The sequence below is a fragment of the Leopardus geoffroyi genome, chromosome A3 (assembly GCF_018350155.1).
Source record: "Leopardus geoffroyi isolate Oge1 chromosome A3, O.geoffroyi_Oge1_pat1.0, whole genome shotgun sequence".
In the NCBI taxonomy this organism is placed as follows: Eukaryota; Metazoa; Chordata; class Mammalia; order Carnivora; family Felidae; genus Leopardus; species Leopardus geoffroyi.
Window position 1 is genome coordinate 101288658 of NC_059336.1, and position 18234 is coordinate 101306891.

Consider the following 18234-nt stretch of genomic DNA (forward strand, 5'->3'; position numbering starts at 1 on the left):
CATTGCATTTTGGGGATTCTGTATGTAAGAGATAGGAAAAAGAGCAGGCAGGCATGCCACCACAAAGTGTCCAAGGTGGCAGCAGTGACACCGAATGTCAGTGTGGGAGTCCTGGCCAGTTCTACAGCCAGAAATGTTTGGTGGCCCCATTTACGACGTTATCATTACTGATCTAGATAATGGTAGTTACACTATGCTGTGTATAAGAGTAAAGTAACTTGAAGTTCGTATTCAGTGTTTTCCTTTTCTTCCCCTTTCTCTCAATGCTGTTTCTTTGATTTACAGTGAAGGGATAAACCAAGCTTAAGGACCAGAATTTTAAAAGACATTGTTAATAACTTAGGCTATGTCAGTTGGGGGAATTTTTGCCTTTCTCAGCTTCCCACCCCCACGTCAGCCCCTGTTTCAGGAGTGCTCATTCATACCTCCAAATTGTCACTGGTTTTGTTTAGACATTCAGGTTTTGATGGGAAGCCTTGTGTACCTGAGACAAGGGATTGAGAACTCACCATACGTTCACCTACTTGATGCAAACCAGTGGGCTGACATCTGTGACATCTTTACTCGGGACGCCTGTGCCCTCCTGGGGCTCTCGGTGGAGTCCCCTCTCAGCGTCAGGTATGGAAATGGGTCCTGCTATTGAAATATGCACTGCTTGCTTTAGTTTTTCTTAATTTCCTGTCTCGCTTTTGAAGAGAACGTTTGTCTTTCTGAAGAAGAGTACGGTTGGTATTTCAGGAGATCATCACAATTGGTGATGAAACAGTCTTAGAGCAGTGTCATCTGTGAACCTCTGGGGGTCCCCCAGAGCCTTTTTCACTGTGCCGATATTTCCACAGATGGTGCAGCAACAGTGGTGTATTAAACTGCTTGAGCCTTAGCTCGCAGATCAGCAGAGCGGTCCCAGACTCCTAAAGGACTTGGCATATTCCCCACACATCATATTTCACCACACACTTGCAGTTTAAGACACACTAGTTTTACTTAAGACTGTTCTTAAAAAAAAAAAAAAAAAAAAAAAAAAGATTGCTCTTGACAAAACATTTAAAATTATTAGTTTTATTACATCTTCACCTTTGAGTACACACCTTTTTAATATTCTGTGTGACAAAGTGGGAAGTTCTCATAAAGCATTTCAACTTCAAGCCAAAGTATCCTCTTGTCTCAGAAAACACCTGTGTGTGTAGCTTGATTTTTATGAGCCAATACACTAGTTGTTGTTTTTTAATTTTTTTAACTGTTTATTTTTGAGAGAGAGAGTGTGTGTGTGCGTGTGTGTGTGTGTGTGCATGCGCGCGTGCATGCAAGTGGGGGAGGGTCAGAGAGAGGGAGACACAGAACCTGAAGCAGGCTCCAGGCTCTGAGCTGTCAGCACAGAGCCTGATGCGGGGCTTGAACTCACGGGACCATGAGATCATGAGCTGAGCCAAAGTCGGGATGCTCAACCAACTGAGCCATCCAAGTGCCCCCACTAGTTGTTTTTTTCATGAAATAGTTCTTACTTGAAAAAAATCACTACAGCTGGGGCTCCTGGGTGGCTCAGTTGGTTAAGTGTCTGACTTTGGCTCAGTTCCTACTCTCACAGCTCGTGGATTCAAGCCCTGCATCGGGCTCTGTGCTGATGGTTCAGAGCCTGGAACCTGCTTAGGATTCTGTGTCTCCCTCTCTCTCTGCCCCCTTCCCTGCTTGTGCTCTGTCTCTCTCACTCTCAAAAATAAATAAACATTAAAAAAAAAAATTAGAATCACTACAGTTAATTACACTTAGGTTTTTGGCAGATGTTTTTTCACATGTATGAAGTGAGCCTGTCATGTCAAGGAAAGGAACTGACTATATCTTTTTGTATCTTTTAAATTCATGAGTTTAAGCTAAGACAGCAATTTTGGAAAACTTGTATCTGCCACTGTGGGCATGCCACTTCCCAAAACTTCTTTCTCCCTGCCTCCTCCTTTTCCTTCCTTCCCTTATTTGTCTGAGAGAGAGCATGCAAGCGAGTGCACAGGTGAGTGAGGGGCAGAGAGAGAGAATCCCATGCAGGCTTTGTGCTGACAGTGCTCCTGCAGTGGGGCTTGAGCTCACCCAGTATAGATTTGGAACTCATGAACCGTGAGATCATGACCTGAGTTGAGCCAAAGTCGATGTTTAACTGACTGAACTGCCCAGGGGTCCCTTCCCAATACTTTCCTGATGAGATTGGTGATATTAATGAATTTGATTTTTTTGAGATTGTGTAATGAAATGTGTTAACACTTAGAAGATCTTAATTCACTGTGATCTTATAAAATTGTGCATGAGTGAAAGATTCATTCACAGTGTGAGACAGACAATTGGATTTTAATGTAGCAGGAAACAAAAAAATTCAGTGGCAAGGATTCACTCCACTCTGCAACTAACCTTTAAGAATCTACTACTTGTTGAGTTTTGGTGTGGCATTAAAGGAATATCACAATTATCTGAAAAGGCAATTAAATTACTGCCTATTTGTTTAAAGCCAGATTTTTTTCCCCATTTATTTAAATCAGAAGAACACATTGCAACAAATTGAATGCAGCGGAAGATATAAGAATCTGTCTTCTATAAAGCTAGGCATAAAGAGATTTGTAAAAATGTAAAACAGTGCCAGTCTTCTCACAATTTTTGGATTGGAAAATACGGAGTTTTTGTTTTGTTTTTTGGTAAGAATGTTATTTATAACATGATATATTTATTATTTTAAACAAATTGATATTTTTTAAATGTGTCAGTTTTAATTTCTAGTACAATAATATAACCCACAGAAACAAATGCCTTTGAGATTCTTAATATCTAAGCATGTAAGTGGGTCTTGAAAACAAGAAGTCGATGAACCTGTTTAAGAAAATAACTTCTTTAGCTCTCCTATTTATTTAATTCCTCAAGTGTTTTAGATCCCTGCTATGTGCCAGGCATTGTGTGAGCTACAAAGGTGAACAAGGTACCTTCTGCCTTCCGTGGGGTGTTCCAGCTGAGCATAGGAGACACTGAGGCAGTTTGTTATAATGCATGAGCAGGCTGCAGGTCAGGTTCTCTGGGGGAACAGAGTGTGAAATGGTGGAGATGACACCAGGGAGGTTTGTTAGGATGAGCCCCCGTGGCAGAATGAAAGCAGGATTAGGGTAAGTTGGACTGCAGAGTAGTCTTATCAGAGGCCTCAGCACATCCCTGAGGAGCTCTGGCGCCATGGTGGGCCTGTGAAGCTGTTCCAAATTAGGGCGACAAGCTGGGCTTCTGTATCCTCACCCAGAGCAGTCATCAGATGTGACCCTGGTCAGGTGACTTGCTTCAACTGAGGGCAGTCCTGAAGAGGGACTCGGCTGAGAGACGACTGTGAGCATTTCTGGGTCTGAGAAATGAGCACTTCTGCCCTGGACAGGGGCATCCTGGTCTAGGGTCTAGAAGGAGGCTGAGCAAGAAACTGTTTCAGGATATCGTTAATGACTGATTAGCAGAGCCCATTGAATCTGGTGGTTTTGTAAAATGTGAAGGTTTTTTTTTTTTTTTTTTTTCTTGGCACTGATTTAACAAAGCAGAGGGCACTGTGCCCTGTCCAATGGCCAGGACCCTGTGCACATGGAGTCTGGAGGGATTGATGTTTCCTGGGACCAAGCTGTCTGACACCTGGCCTGGCACTGACATTTCCTCTTCTCTCCCAGTTTCTCAGCAGGTTGTGTGGCACTGCCAGCGTTAATTAATATCAAAGCCGTGATAGAACAGAGGCAGTGCACAGGAGTTTGGAACCAGAAAGATGAATTACCTGTGAGTTCCACTTTCTACTGTTCTCTGTTTTTTCCTGCCATGAGAAGAACATGGATGCTAAGAGTTTAAAATGCCTGTTTTGCCTTTTAACGAGAGAACACCGTTGTAGCTGTTCAGCCAGGATTCTTGTATGTCGTGTGTAGACATGATTAAAAACAATAGAAATGGGGAACTAGTACATTTTGGAGGCGCTGGAGTTTCTGGTTTTTAATTTTGACGTAGAAAAACACGAATACAATTTTGACGTAGAGAGCTAGTGAAGGAAGACATCACAGGTGTGCGTGGCGTCTGTACTGTGGCACGCAGTGTGTTCTGCAGGGCCCTGGAGAAACCACTCGGACTACGGTTTTTTAAAATAGAAGAGCGGTGAGTCAACTGGTTGAATTTAGTTTTGTGTTAAGCATCGATATTTATGAAATCATGGGTTTGTGCTTAATCAAAATAAGCACAGAGCTGCTAAAATAAAGGTTGTCCCTGGTACACGTGCAGTCCTCAGCGGCCCTCCAGTGCTGCGTGTCCACTGCTCTCCTGGCCATGATTTTAAACATCACCTCTAGTCACTTGCCAACCCTATTACTTCTCTAAGCAGTAGTTTGTGGTACCTTCCTTCCCTTTCTGGGGCTGTTAAAGACTAGAGATAACATTGGTATGCTTAGAATAACATGGGACACATAGTAGGGACTCCAGCTTTGCTGCCATAGGAGTTATGACATGGAGTGGCAAAGGTCATTGTATGTGACCTTTGACAGTAAGCACTAAAACTTGGACTGCAGTTATCATGCCTGTCACGGTTGTGTCACGGACCCTAAAAGGCTAAATACGCATTTGGCTTTTGCTTTTTGTCTGCCACGCCTGTGCACAGGTTTATCCACAGTCACCTTCCAGCTGGTAACTGTCGGTTGGCTGCCCCAGCTCCTCCTCAGAGATCTGTTTTGATTAAAGACACAGGTGCATTCCCAGTCTGAGTGTGGTCAGCACACAGGCAGCACCCCTCCTTGACTGCTGCTTATTTGAACAAGTGAAAAGAACTTGAGCCTTCACTTGCTTTGCTGAGGAAGGTGCCTGCAAGAATCTGGCAGCTTCCCAGCTGTGCTACGTGCATCTCTGACATTTGTGCATGAGCACAGAGCACGCTGAAGTCTGAATTCACCTGACACCTGTGTGTTGGGGTAGTAAAGCAATGGGAGGTGATGATCGGGCCATTTTTTTCTCACGATTGTTCTGTTACACTTGGTCAACATTCTTGAAAGAGTCAGGGTAATAGACTTTATATTGATAACCATTTTGGAAGGAAAGAAAACAGAAAGAACTGACGTTTGTGGAGCCCGCTGTCGTGTGCCAACCATTGTGCTAGGTGATTTCATAGCTTTTGTTTGTTTTGTTCCCTGTGAAGAGAAATGACTGGTACACCTACCATGGCTCTGATGTACAGATTGTGAGAGGTCTTGCTGAACTTGAGCTTAAAGTCCTTGTTTCAGGTAGTTTCTCTGGACCATTATACACAGAACATGGGAAACTCAGATCTGAAGCTTGCATAAAAGTAAGCCTTGTTTATTCTGTCTTTAAAGGAATTATTACACTGAATTTTACCACCTACCTGAGTGTGCTGCAAAACAGGGTTTCTGGTGGGCTTTGCTCTTAGGGTATATCTATTCTGACAGATTTTCAGGAGTGTTCGACATCTAGAGCATTGCCTTCCTTTGACTCCTCAGACATCAGAATTTGGTTTGAAAAGTAGTGTTATAAATAATCTTGAAGGTTAATTAGAATTATGAAGTAAGGCTTGAATCCCTAAGACTGCCTGTCTTTGAGGTAAGAGTGCTGTAAAAAGATACATTTGGATGAGTAGACTGATAAATGTTTTTGCTTCCCAGTGCGTATTGACATGTAGATGTTTTTCCGAGATGTAACTTGAGCCTTTTTACTGTTTTTTGAAGATTGAAGTGGACCTTGGTAAAAAGTGCTGGTATCACTCTATATTTGCCTGTCCCATTCTTCGTCAGCAAACAACAGATAACAATCCACCCATGAAATTGGTCTGTGGTCATATTATATCAAGAGATGCCCTGAATAAAATGTTTAATGGTAGCAAGTAAGTGATTTTTTAAATGTTGGTAAAAAAATTTTCTTTTGAAACTTAGTGGGAAGGTGGTATCTGATGTTTTTTCTTTTTTTCTTTTCTTTTCTTTTCTTTTCTGTCAGTCTTTTTATTTGTTCATGAATTTGATGATTAGATTTATAAGCATGATCTTTAACTCTTAACTTTTGGGTAGGCAGTACATTGTCATTTCCCCCCTGCCTTTACACAAATGGTAACATACCCTGTATGGTACTCAAGTTTGCTTTTTTTACTTAATGATGTATTTTGAAGGTCTTTTATATGCTACAGAAAGAGCCCTCATTCTTTTTTTAGAGCTGCAGAGTATTCTACCATATGGAAATGTGATAATTTATTTAACCAATTCCCTATCAATGAACATTTAAACATTTTGTTGTTGTAAAGAGAATTACTTTATCTACATGTGATATATAAATTGTAGACTTGGAATTGCTAATTCACAGGGTATATACATTTATAATTTTTATACTCATACTGGGCCCAACTTATAATAAAAAGAAAAAAGTCACAAAAGCCTATTTCTAGCTTAGGCAATTAGAACATTTTTCATTGGAGTTCACTTGAGACCTGTTATGGTAAAGTCTTTCTTTTAAAAGAAAGTCTTCGCATGTAATGAAGCTATCTGTGCCCTTCCCAGACCATGCAGCAACCCTGGTGGTGCCAGTGGATGGTGACTAGACCGTGCTGGTTCTGGGCGTCGTTCTTGGTAGGCAGCAAGCCTTCTAGGCTCAGCCGCTGGCATCAGATTTGCTGCACTTGAGTGGATTGTGTGACCAGTCCATTTGAAGCTTGTTCAAAGACAGGCACAGCCTAAACTTGGGAGGAGGAAAATTGGGCTTACTTTTGAAACTGCAAGAGCAGTTTTCAAAACCGTTGTCTTTGTTTTGTTTACAAAACAGTTTTCACTCATTTCCACTGAAGGAAAGCCTTCAGTTTAGCATCTGGCTTGATTGGTATTTATTTGTGACCCTTCAGAGCTTGACTGGTATAATAAGGGAAAGCACAGTTAACCCTCAAAACAAAATACAGACGTGAGTGTGTGGAGTGTGTGTGACTGTTAAAGACATTGACATTCCGTAGAGGAAAATTGAATGCTCAGTACTGATCCTGTTCCTTGATTCAATGTTTTCTTTCTTGTCTTTAGATTAAAATGTCCATATTGTCCAATGGAACAAAGTCCAGGAGATGCCAAACAGATATTTTTCTGAAGAGATAACTTTAATTTGCGATTTGTAAGTGAAACTGAATTGTGGCGCATTTCAGAAGAGAACGTTCCATTTAATGCAGCTAACTGAGGACTCCCGTGTTTATATAAGCTAATGCTCCAGAAACTTTGCCAACATTTTAGTGTACACACACTGAGGGGAGTGCTCCAGACGAATATTATCATAGGGCTTTATTATATTCTTGGTCTTCATTTTTGATCAAGTAAATACACCAGCAGTTGTCATTCAATGCAGGTTTTTGTACTTAATTATATGGTGATTTTTTTACTTTTTAAGAGCAGAAACAGAAATCAACCTCCCTGCCATGTGTTTAATATTTCTCCTGCTTTTACTTTAGTCATTTCTTGATAATTGTAAGGTTTGAGAATGTTTGTGAAAAAGTTTTACTTCCTGTTATGTATACAAAATTAAATGAAAATTCTTCAGAAAAAGTTTGAAAAACTGAATTGTGGTTATAAAACTAATTTGCATTTGTTTTGCTTAAGGAAGAAAGCTGTGATAGATGCCCAGTTTGCTTTTTGGTGTTTTCCTCTGCTCCAGCTCTCCCCGAGAAGTTAGCAGACCTGCATTTGAGCTCTGCTTGTAGCCCCAGTGGGCTGCCTGTTTCTGATTCCATCATGAATTTAGCAGGTTGGTGTGAGAAGTCTTCCACTAGAACAAAGTGGAAGGAGTACTCGTGTTTCTTTGCTTTTATTGCCAAGAGGTGCTTGTTTTAAAAGGTGTGTTCAATAAAATGAAATTCTGAAGTTAGAGGTGTTCTTAAGTTAATATTTGCTCTCTTGGTCTTGGTAGCCCTATTCTCTGAAATCTGCCTTCAGGACTTGGCTGTCTGTCTCTTTGTATATCATTGCAGACACAGTGTTGTGTGTGTGTGTGTGTATATATATATATGTGCACCGGCATCAAACATTGTGTCCCTGGAAGGGAAGAAGCATGTTCCAGTCCTAAAATGCAGTTACCAGACTCATTACTTTAAATCCTTAAAGTTAGAAGTTAGCATATTTTCTGTAGTGCAGAATATGTTTATTGCTGTTTTTGTATTTGAATAGTATACCGTTCAATGCCTCTCTTCTGCAAAGTGTATCATCTCATTGACTGTGAATCTGTATATTATTCTAATGGATACAGATAATGATCTTTTCTCTTGTGAGGTATCTTCGTTTAATGCACTGTCGAGAAATAGCCATGTGTAAGAGTCTTTCTCTATATGATGAACGAACTACATGGAAAGGACTTCTTTGGACATACTTCTGACTTAAGCGCGTTAAGTCAGTTTGACTTAAGCGCGTTAAGTCAGTTCATTACGAGAAGAATGTTCTGCGGAAATCACCAAATATTTTGCAACTTTATTTCATCTGATGTGGAACTGAACGTCAATATAGGAAAACTTTGATGAGAAAATGGAGAAAGAAGAAAACACAGAAGTAAAGAGGACTGGGACACTTTGTGTTTTAAACTGCAGATTGGTTTCTTCTGCAGGGAGAGAGAAAACAGGTTTGGTGCTGAGTTCACTGGAAAGTGTCAGCATTTGCAGTAGCGTACCAGCCCATACCAGACCAGGTGGTTTGTCCTGAAATGTTTGTCTGGGAGAGCGGGGGTACGTCTGAAGGAAAGGAGTACCTGCAGGAGAATGCTGCTTGACTGCTGTGTGTGGTCAGGCTTCCGGGTGACCGCTTTGGGCAGCGTTAGGCTATCCAGGCACGACGCTTGCTCTGTCCGACCTCAGTCTTGGCCCCACCGGGACTTTAGCCATGTTTCTGCTTTCCTGTTGGAACCCTCCCTAAAGTTTCCCCTCTATCCGGTTAAGCAGTGAAGGAAGAGAGCAGAGAGAAGCTCGTTGGACTCCATAACAGAAGGTAGAGAATTCCAGGCAACTCTGGCTGAGGATGTAAAACAGGTTTATGACCTATATTTTCCTTTGAATTAAAATCCAGAGGTTGTTTGTTTGTTTGTTTGTTTACTTCTTTTTTCTCACTAGGCCAGATTTAGCTTTACTCACAACTCTTATTCTCACCTTTCCACCTGAAAAACGTATAAAACATTTAGGCTTCACATAAGATTTGTACAATATAGATGTTGCTCTAGAGGCTGGTGGTAAATATTTTGGGGAGCCACACACTTCATATAGTTGGCTCAGGCCACTTTTAAGGACAAAGTGCTCTGTCCCTCTCCCAGTGTTGGGAATCCTGTTGACAGTTTTCTATGCAGCTCATGAAACTTTAAAAAGAGCATGCTTTTCACTGAAGCATTGGATTTTACAGTTTCCTGTGTAAGGTCCTTAATAGTCCTACTGGGCAGGGTAGGGCCAGAAATTTGAAACTCTTGATTTGACATGAAAATTATGTCTTGTGACCTTTAACTAAAGGCATGGGCTTAAAACATTGGTGACTAAATGGGAAGGAGAGGTGGATTTGACAAGGCCAGACCTTAACCAAAGATGCTGAAATACAACATGTGGTCCTTTCTGCTCTGGAACCCCCTTCACCAGTGGCGTCAGGACCTTATCGCCGAGGCCGTGTAGTCAACAGTGCAGGAGGATGCTCTTCGCCATGCTCTTCCTCTGTTTGCAAAAGGCCATGACAGAGCCAAGGGTTTTTTTTCTAGGCAGACTAATTATAATAATATACATCGAAAACAGAATTGCAGAGTGGTTTCCTCAATTACCTTAGGAACCATTCCATTTATCAGTCACGGACAAAGGCCATGGGACTATGCGAAACCAAGAAAACCTTATTAGAACCTTACATTCTAATTTAGCCAGAGCGTCTGTGCTTTCAAGTACAGTCTGAAATACAGCGGCTAAGTTTGTCTTTCGATCTTTTTCTCCTTTGTGTGATCATCACAAATGCCATTTCTGTCGTTTTGGTGGTGATTCTGTGAGATTTCTAATACATAAATGAACGGGTATTGGTGCCTCTTGATTTTAAAAATGTTGAAGAGAAGAGCCACCTCATATTCATAGGGTGTGTGACTATTTTGTGAGTGTATGAGCATTTAATTGAAAATAAGAAAGTTATGGAGTTAATCTTTTTTTTTTTTTTCTTTCTGTAGCAGCTGATGTACACAGAGACACTAAAACCCACAGCACATCCTGTGGGGAATGAGGATCCTCTTTTCTCTCCAGGCAGTCCCGCAGGCTGTGTAGTTCGTTCAGTATTCTTGATGCTGTGAGTTCTTTCCACCTCAGTGGTTCAGCCTTTGGGACAATAGATACTGCAAAAACCAAGAACTCTTGGTTATCCGCACAAGACAAGCTGCTGGTAGACATTAGCCCTCTGGTTTTCCAGCTCAACCTCTGATTAGTGGACTGACAGTCGAGCTGGTCAGTTTGCGTAGTCAGCAGACTCAGGTTATTTTCAGGGAAGGCATGGTTTGGTTAATTTCATCACCAGGATGTGTAAGGTGAAGACACAAACCAAATACCTTTCGTTACTTAACTCTACGTACATTATCCTTGGTAACACTAGGATGCTGTGGTCTTGAGCGAATGTTAGCAAGGAACACACACGTAGAAGGTTTGGTGCTTCATAAGCCTGTCCAGCCGTGGTGGGTTTTATGTGGTACAGTAGTGTTTACTATAAGCAGGTACAAACTTCATGAACTGTTCTTACTGAACTATGATTGAATAGATACCAAAAATAGAATGACAAATGTATTTTAATAGCAGATGAGGCAATTAGTTTTAGGGTGAGTTTTCCGCTGTTGATTTTACTTCAGGGGATAGGGAGGGAAAACAGTTTTGTTTTCAAGACCTTTCCCTCTACAGTTGTAAACTGTAGTGAGCATATGCTTCGTTTACTTCCAAAGAGGCAAAAGCAGCTGGAATTGGCTTACGGCACATGCTTTGTTTCATGTTGTGGGTGAGGATTTCTACTCTTATTTTAGCAGTCCCTTCACGTTCTCCAGCAAGGCAGATGTGGGGTTCACTAGGATTTAGTGCCTGATCTTTTCTTTGGGGAAGGGGTGGGAGTGAATGTATTGGGGATGGGAGGGAAGCAGGAGTAGATGGGAGTGTGAGTGCGTGTGCATGTGTCTGAAATTCACCATAATCCCCCACCTGTGTCTAGCAAGGAACAGGTATTTAATGTATTTTGCTCATGACTGCAGTGTGCATGTATCTTTTTTTTTCTCCTCCGTGTTTTCTAAACTTACACTAAAAGGATTCATTAAATCATCTTGTTCAGATGGCTCAGGATTGTATTTCTTTTGCTTACGCTGTGCTCTTGGGTTCTATAGTATTTCTATAATTATGTAACAAAAATAGTGTTGCACTGTAATCTATCATATAGAGCTATATGTATGGAAAATTTTGATCAGTTTTTTAAGAAATGTATCCTGTTTGCAAAGGCACAATAAAGTTGCATCTTATAGACTATAGGCAATAAAGCTAACAATAAACCTTATTTAACACAAACCATATTCATATTCTCTGTTCATTTGATTTTGGAAAAAAGTCCACTGCATCCAGTAGTTTCAGGGATTTCATTTTGACTTTAAAAGTTCTGCTATACTTAATTTATAAATTTCAGACTGATATAATAGAATTTTGGAAAACTATAACAAATGCTTTGTTAATGTGTGTATTCCTATGTAAAACACATGGCTTCTCCTGTGTATATTTTTAAAAATTAAAGAAATGCACATTTAAAAAGTGTTTTGTGGAACCCGTCTGTATAAATGTGACAGCTGACAGAGGTACGAGGGCAGGGGAGCATGGAGGCGTCAGTTGTAAGAAGAGGACACTGCTGCCTGTGTTTGTGAAGGGCCTGCATGCAAAGAATTTAAGAGAATCTCTTTGTCTCCATCCCATCCTGTTCTGTGCCATAGCAGTGTTAAGAAGAGGAGGTGGCCGGTCACCATCCCAATTCCTAGGGCAGGCTCACATCAGTGTTTGCAGGCTCCTGTACCCTGTGCATAGCCGGGACCCTTTGACGGGAGTGATCGATTGCGTGTCACCTGGAAGAGGAGCCCTGAGACAGCTGTACTCGGGCTGTCGGTAGAGTGGGGCACGCACAGTCGGCATTGCCAGGGAGAAGAAGCAGGCTCAGTTGTCTATCCTGTTCAGTGATGAGCTAAGGTGGTAGAGACCAAGGATCCTTGTGTGCTGCTTTTGTGTATTTTTTAAGACTCATTCTTACGGGAGATTTCAGAATGTTTCCTACTTGGGAACAAGTGGGTCCTCGCTTGGGTCCCACCCCGTTGCATTTGGAGCTAGTGGCTCAGGTGGTATATAGGTGAGGTCTGGCCAGCCCGGCCAAAGAGCTCGCCACCTATCCCTGCAACGTGTGGGGCTCTCTAGGACTCAAAAGTGGAGTTTCCAGCAGCGTCGGCATCACCCGAGAGCTTGTGAGAAAGGCAGAATCTCAGGCCTCAACCCAGATCTGAATCAGAATCTGCACGCTTGTGAGAGAACTGGCTTCCCTTACGAGGAGCCTCTCGGATGCTCCCTATTTTCTGAGGTAAGGATCACGCCCACTGGGCAAAATTTACCCTTTTCTTGATGATTAAGACTTGAATCCTCAAGAAAAGTTAAATTTAGTGTGCTTTGAATTCAGTTTGAGTACAGTTACTTTAAAAATGAGTGTATTTCTTTAAGCACCCAGGCAGGTGAAAGGAGTGTTGTATTTGCAGCATGGCAAAATGCATTTCCCATCCCCTACCCACTAAAATGGGCAATGATGATCACCAAAGATGGAAAACTGGATTTTTTGTAATGGCAAGATAAAGCCTGGAAACGCACCCTTAGACCAAACTAAACAGTAGCTTGGTGCCCCTCACCCTCTCACAGAGGACACACTGTTTTGTAGCAGCCAGTAAGAAAATCTCATAACCCTGTATACACATAAAGTTTATAGTTCTGAGACAAGTTTTACAAAATGAATGCTTCTAAAGTGTGATAACACTGATACTTTAGATTTATCTGTTAATGTTCACCAAGTCTCTAAGTTGATTTTATGACCTGCTAATGGGTCGAGATCCAGTTTTAAAAACTTTGCATTAAAGGACAAGAGAATGATCTATTCACAAAGCTACTTTGAAATCTCTGTCAGTATATGTATGACAGTATTATACTCATTTTTTTTTAAATTTTTTTTTCCAAAACTTTTCCTTATAGTGGGGTGTTCTTAACACTCCTGTGAATCTTCTATGCTAACGTAACATACCTCAACATTGTAAGTAGTGCCTAGGAAAGCGCTATGTGACAGAGAATTTTGAGTTTCCTTGGAAAAGCAAGTGTTTCATTCTAACTACTGGCTTGTGCATTAGAATCCTTTCGTTTAATAACAGACAGATGTGTGTATGGTTTTTTTGCTTTTTTTAAAAGTCTTTAAAAATTTTTTTTTAACATTTTTATTTATTTTTGAGAGACAGGGCACTAGTGGGGGAGGGGCAGAGAGTGAGGGAGACACAGAATCCGAAGCAGGCTCCAGGCTCCTAGCTGTCAGCACAGAGCCCGATGCAGGGCTTGAGCCCACAAACCATGAGATCATGACCTGAGCCAAAGGCGGATGCTTAACTGACAGCCACCCAGGCGCCCCAGATGTGTGTATGTTAAATGCAGAAAACATCTTACATACAATGATATGGCACCTTCAGTCATTTGACATGGGTTTTTTTTAAGGCATTGAGAGAGAACAGGGCCCTGGGCCTCCTGCAGCTTAGGACTGCTGGGAGGTAGAGAAAAGTAGAGCACCGAGACCCTTCTGGTGAGGTTAATTCCCACCAGTGACCTAACTACTGGAGGACAATGGGAGGGATGAGAAGGGAGAGATGTAATAAGTTGTGTATTTTTTTAATGTTTACTTATTTTGAAAGAGTGTGCACACGTGGGGGAGGGGCAGAGAGGGAGAGAATCCCAAGCAGGCTCTGCGTTCAGCATGGAGCTTTATGAGGGGCTCGATCTCAGACCATGAGATCATGACCTGAGCTGGATTCAAGAGTTGGATGCTTAATCGACAGCCACCCCATAAGTTGTGTATTTTTAAGGCCCACTCTGGCTACAGTAGGATGAAAGATGGTTGGGGAGGGGATGAGGTTTGAGCATGGGAGGCCAGTACAGTAAGCAGTTAAAGTGAGTATTGAGCATTGTATGTCCTGAGAATAGAATGGTGAACAAGACAAACTTGGTGTCTACTCAGTGGAGACCCAGATATTGTGAGAGTGAGAAATCCAATGAAGAAAACCCAGCAAGATGTTTTATCATAAAATGTCAATGCTCTGAACGTTTTTATAATTTCAGAGAACCAATTTATGGTGAGGTCTCTTAAATGATGGGCTTCCTTGCCCTGGTGTTCTAAAATACACTCTCCATTCTTTCTGTCGTCTACATTTTCTAGCAGGGTGAATTTCTCACTTCAGACTCTATATGTTGGTCTCTACACTACATGGGTTGTATGATTTTCTGCCAATTTCTAGTCAGGAGGGATCTTTTTAACTCCATTTGAAGGCTGCATTCAGCCACTGTGCAAGGGCCGCTGTTCAAGGAAAGGACTTTGATGTTGTTTCCCCTCTAGAAGAAAAGTGTTCTTTAAAAGGAAACCTGTTATTTGTCAGTGTTCAAGACTAATCATTTTGGGAGTTTCTGAACATGCATTTTAGGTTTCCTTTCATTCTTAAGACCCTGTTGCTTCTAGTGATTTTAGATTAGTGAGCTCATCAATTAGTCCTAAAGAGGAATTGTACAGGACATTATTAAATTGTCATGAAAGCTTTGAGAAGTAGTACAGGAAATTTGGGCAAATAGCCTTTGACTTGACTAGTGTGTACCAGTGGCATGTGAGGAGTAGGCAGTCTAGGGTTTTTGCCGTCAGGGGCCCAGGCTCCTGTTCTCCACAACCTTAAGGTGTGGCTTCAGTTTCACCTCTTTGTTAGACATATAACTGTGTTAGGCAAAAAGAGGAGGAAAGGGGTGGGAAAAGGAGCTTGCAGTTGAATTAGCCCCTTTGAAGAGTCTCCTGGAAGCTCCAGCCAATGACTTATTAGCCACACTTGGCTGGGGGCAAGTCTGGGAAATGTCTGGGCACATCACCCCCTGTAATACAACAAGGGTTCTGCTGGTAAGGGAAAAGGGGAGAATGGTTGGTAGGCAAGCAACCTGCGAATTCTACCCCCCTGCACTGTGCATCTCAGCCAGGAAACAGGTGACATTTCATTCACATAAAGGAATAAACCATCAGCACCAGCGGTCAGTGCAGCCTTCCACCTGCCCTGAGATATTAGACAAATGAGGAGTTAGCTATCCCTGAACCATCCCCATGAGCTGCATTTCTCGGCCCCTCTTGGTATTTGTTTTAGAAGCAGAGCCCTCACCCTAACTTCAGACAGGATCCCTACTCTACTCTTGTTCTAGAACATACTCTTTCCCATTTGTTTGATTTCAGAGCAGGTGGTAACCTTCGTTTTCTACCTTGGGCAGCATAGGTGAAAAAAATACTTTTGGTTTGAGGTGCTTACAGAGAGTTTAAGAGAACTTCTAAATTTTAAAATTAAAAACAATGTAGGGAATATAGTCAATGGTATTATTAAAACATTATATGGTGACAGATGGTAGCTACGCTTGTGGTGGCATAGCATAGTGTATAGAGTTGTTGAATCACTATGTTGTACACCTGAAACTAACATCGTGTCTTAACTATACTTCAATTAAAAAAAGGTGGGGGGCGGGGCGCCTGGGTGGCTCAGTCGGTTAAGCATCTGACTTCGGCTCAGGTCATGATCTCACGGCTCATGAGTTCGAGCCCCGCGTCGGACTCTGTGCAGACTGCTCAGAGCCTGGAGCCTGCTTTGGATTCTGTGTCTCCCTCTCTCTCCCTCCCCAGCTCATGCACTCGCTTGCTCTGTCTCTCAAAAATAAATATTAAAAAAAAAAAAAAAAAAAAGGCAGATAAGATACTCAGTAATAGCGTAGCAGCTGAGAGTTTGGGCTACAGGATTGGACCTGAGTTCAAACGTTGATCCCACCAGGTTCTAGTGTGATCTTGGGCAAATGACCAAAACTTCCTATGCCGTAGTTTTCTCATCTGTAAGAAGAATGGTACTAGTTCCTACTTCATCGTTCTGCTGAGGCCCAAATGAGAGAGCGGGCCCATGCCGAGTGCTAAATAACTGGTAGCTATTATTTTATTTCAGTCGCTAAAACATAAGAACAAATGACATCTGCAGATCACAACCACCTAAAGGAGAGCAGAAAAGGGGAATTAGTAACTGGCCTGCAAAAGTGAGGTTTCCCAAAGTGGTGGGGGCTTCAGTAGGTGGTGAGGTGACAAAATGGTAGAACACACAGGCTTTTTCTGCTCTGCCAACTTTATTCGACGGCTGTAAGCATGGTGGAGCTCTCTTGCAGCAGGGCGGTGGGGGGCGTAAGGGGTGGCACTCAGAAGGTGAGGCTGAGGGGAGCTTCAATGACAGTGTGAAGGCTGTGTGCACCTGGGAGTGAGCTCTCCTGAGGTGAGCTGCGCAGGAAGGGCTGTCCTCCCTAGCACTGAGATGCTGAGATCCCTGGGTACATACATAAATGTGCATCTGTTGGAAATGGTTACTGTGTGCCCATTTCTGAGAATAGGAATTGGGAGAATCAGGTGACTGCATTCAGAGTGTAATAGGTACTACACCAGTTTTGAAAAATTCAGTACTTTTTTCCTTTACATCTTGTTACTATGTTCCAGGAGCTGTTCCAGGAGCTTAAAAATACATTTGAACTCATATCCTTCCCAACAACCTTTGAGGTAGGGACTATCATTACCCCCATTTTACAAGTGGGGAGACAAGTTTTGAGGCCTTAAGCGCTTGCTAGAGAACACACAAAGCAGAGCCAGGAAGCTACGTTCACAGCCTCTGCATTTAACTTAATCTAAGGCAATCGTGGCCTCCTTCAGTTCCCTTTGGTGGAGAAACATAACTCAAGACGCTTTTAGGAGCAGGTTAGGTGGTACCTAACCCTGGTGGTCACAAAACTGTGTGCGGGGAAGAATCTGCCCCCCGGGGCTGGAGGAAGGGGTGGCTTCTTGCTGGTGAAAAAGAGAGACTTCTCCCTGTCTCAGTGGTTGTGGAGTCATGCGGGATGTTCAAGTGTAGGGTGGGGATCTCCGAAGAGCAGTGTCACAACTGGAGAAAGAAACAACAAAGTTCTCTGACTTTTTTTCTTCCGCCAATGGGGTATGTTTTGTTGAATGAATGAATGTTAAGTGAACTGCCTTGGAGCTGTTTCCAGCCAACTGTGACCAAGTTAACTGCATAATGGAGAACTCATTTCTCTACTTCCTGTTTTTCAGGGTCCAAAGAATGTGTTGTCGGCATCATCCCCCAGGGGGAGTTTGTAGAACCAATATGCTTCAGGCTAGAACTTGCAAGTGAACCATGACCTGGACCTGAGGCTGCCGACTTTGAACCATGAGGTGCTCCTTGTGCCTGTGCAGGATGAATGGCGAGGTGCTTGTGGTCGCCAGCAAGCCCTGAGCCTAAATTCACAGCCCACCTTGAACATGCTTTAGGCCTCAGCCTGAACATTGTTTTTCTATTTTCTCCCTGGTCCTGAGCGCCAACTCTAATGCATACCTTTTCCTATATTGATACTTTGAATCCCCAAAGTAGTGTTTACCATCTTAGTTGTGGTAAGTATGGTGTGGTAAGTTAGGGAGTATGAAAAAATCAGTAAGTCTTGAACCCTCTCCAGAGCCTCCCCAGTGCGGCTTCCCCGCTGCTCATCACCTGAGCTGAAAGCGGAGGAAAGGAAGGCCCTTTTCCTGCCTTCACCCTGGCCCTGGTTCTTTGACATTGGCCCTCCACAGCCAGCGCCATGAGGAGGCCGGATGCTCCTTGCCACCCTTTTCAGGGACCCAGGGACAGCTTCCACAGGCAGCTCTGAGCCTGGAGCCAGCTCTGAGCTGAGTCTCTCCCTGGATTGGCGTCTTCGGGGAGGAGGGAGGCAGGGGCAAGACTCTGTCTTACGGGAAGTTTCTTAGCTTTCACAACTGCCTTTTCACATTTGCGACACTTTTTCCTCTTGATTTCTGTTCCTTAAAACTGTTTTGGTTTTTGAAAATTAAGGTTGCAGAAGGCAGTTTTAGGAAGGCAGGGAAAGTTCTCTGTGATTCTGGTGCTGGCTGTGTTGAGTGT

General features: G+C 42.6%; 1 protein-coding gene across 6 annotated transcripts in view; it reads left to right on the forward strand.

Moving 5' to 3' along the window:
- RMND5A (required for meiotic nuclear division 5 homolog A) overlaps positions 1-17620 on the forward strand; it is a 69213-nt gene extending 51593 nt beyond the window's left edge. For 2 of the 6 annotated variants that reach the window (XM_045446770.1, XM_045446774.1), the window contains 5 exons: positions 453-618; positions 3672-3774; positions 5712-5866; positions 7038-7125; positions 7605-11538. In XM_045446770.1, coding sequence (XP_045302726.1) covers positions 453-618; positions 3672-3774; positions 5712-5866; positions 7038-7101 — 488 coding nt within the window. In that variant the 3' untranslated portion in view covers positions 7102-7125; positions 7605-11538. Of the gene's footprint in view, positions 1-452; positions 619-3671; positions 3775-5711; positions 5867-7037; positions 11539-17390 lie in introns of those variants that run through there. The other 4 variants (XM_045446771.1, XM_045446775.1, XM_045446772.1 and 1 more) reach the window with 3 other exon arrangements.
- Positions 17621-18234: the final 614 nt, after the last annotated feature.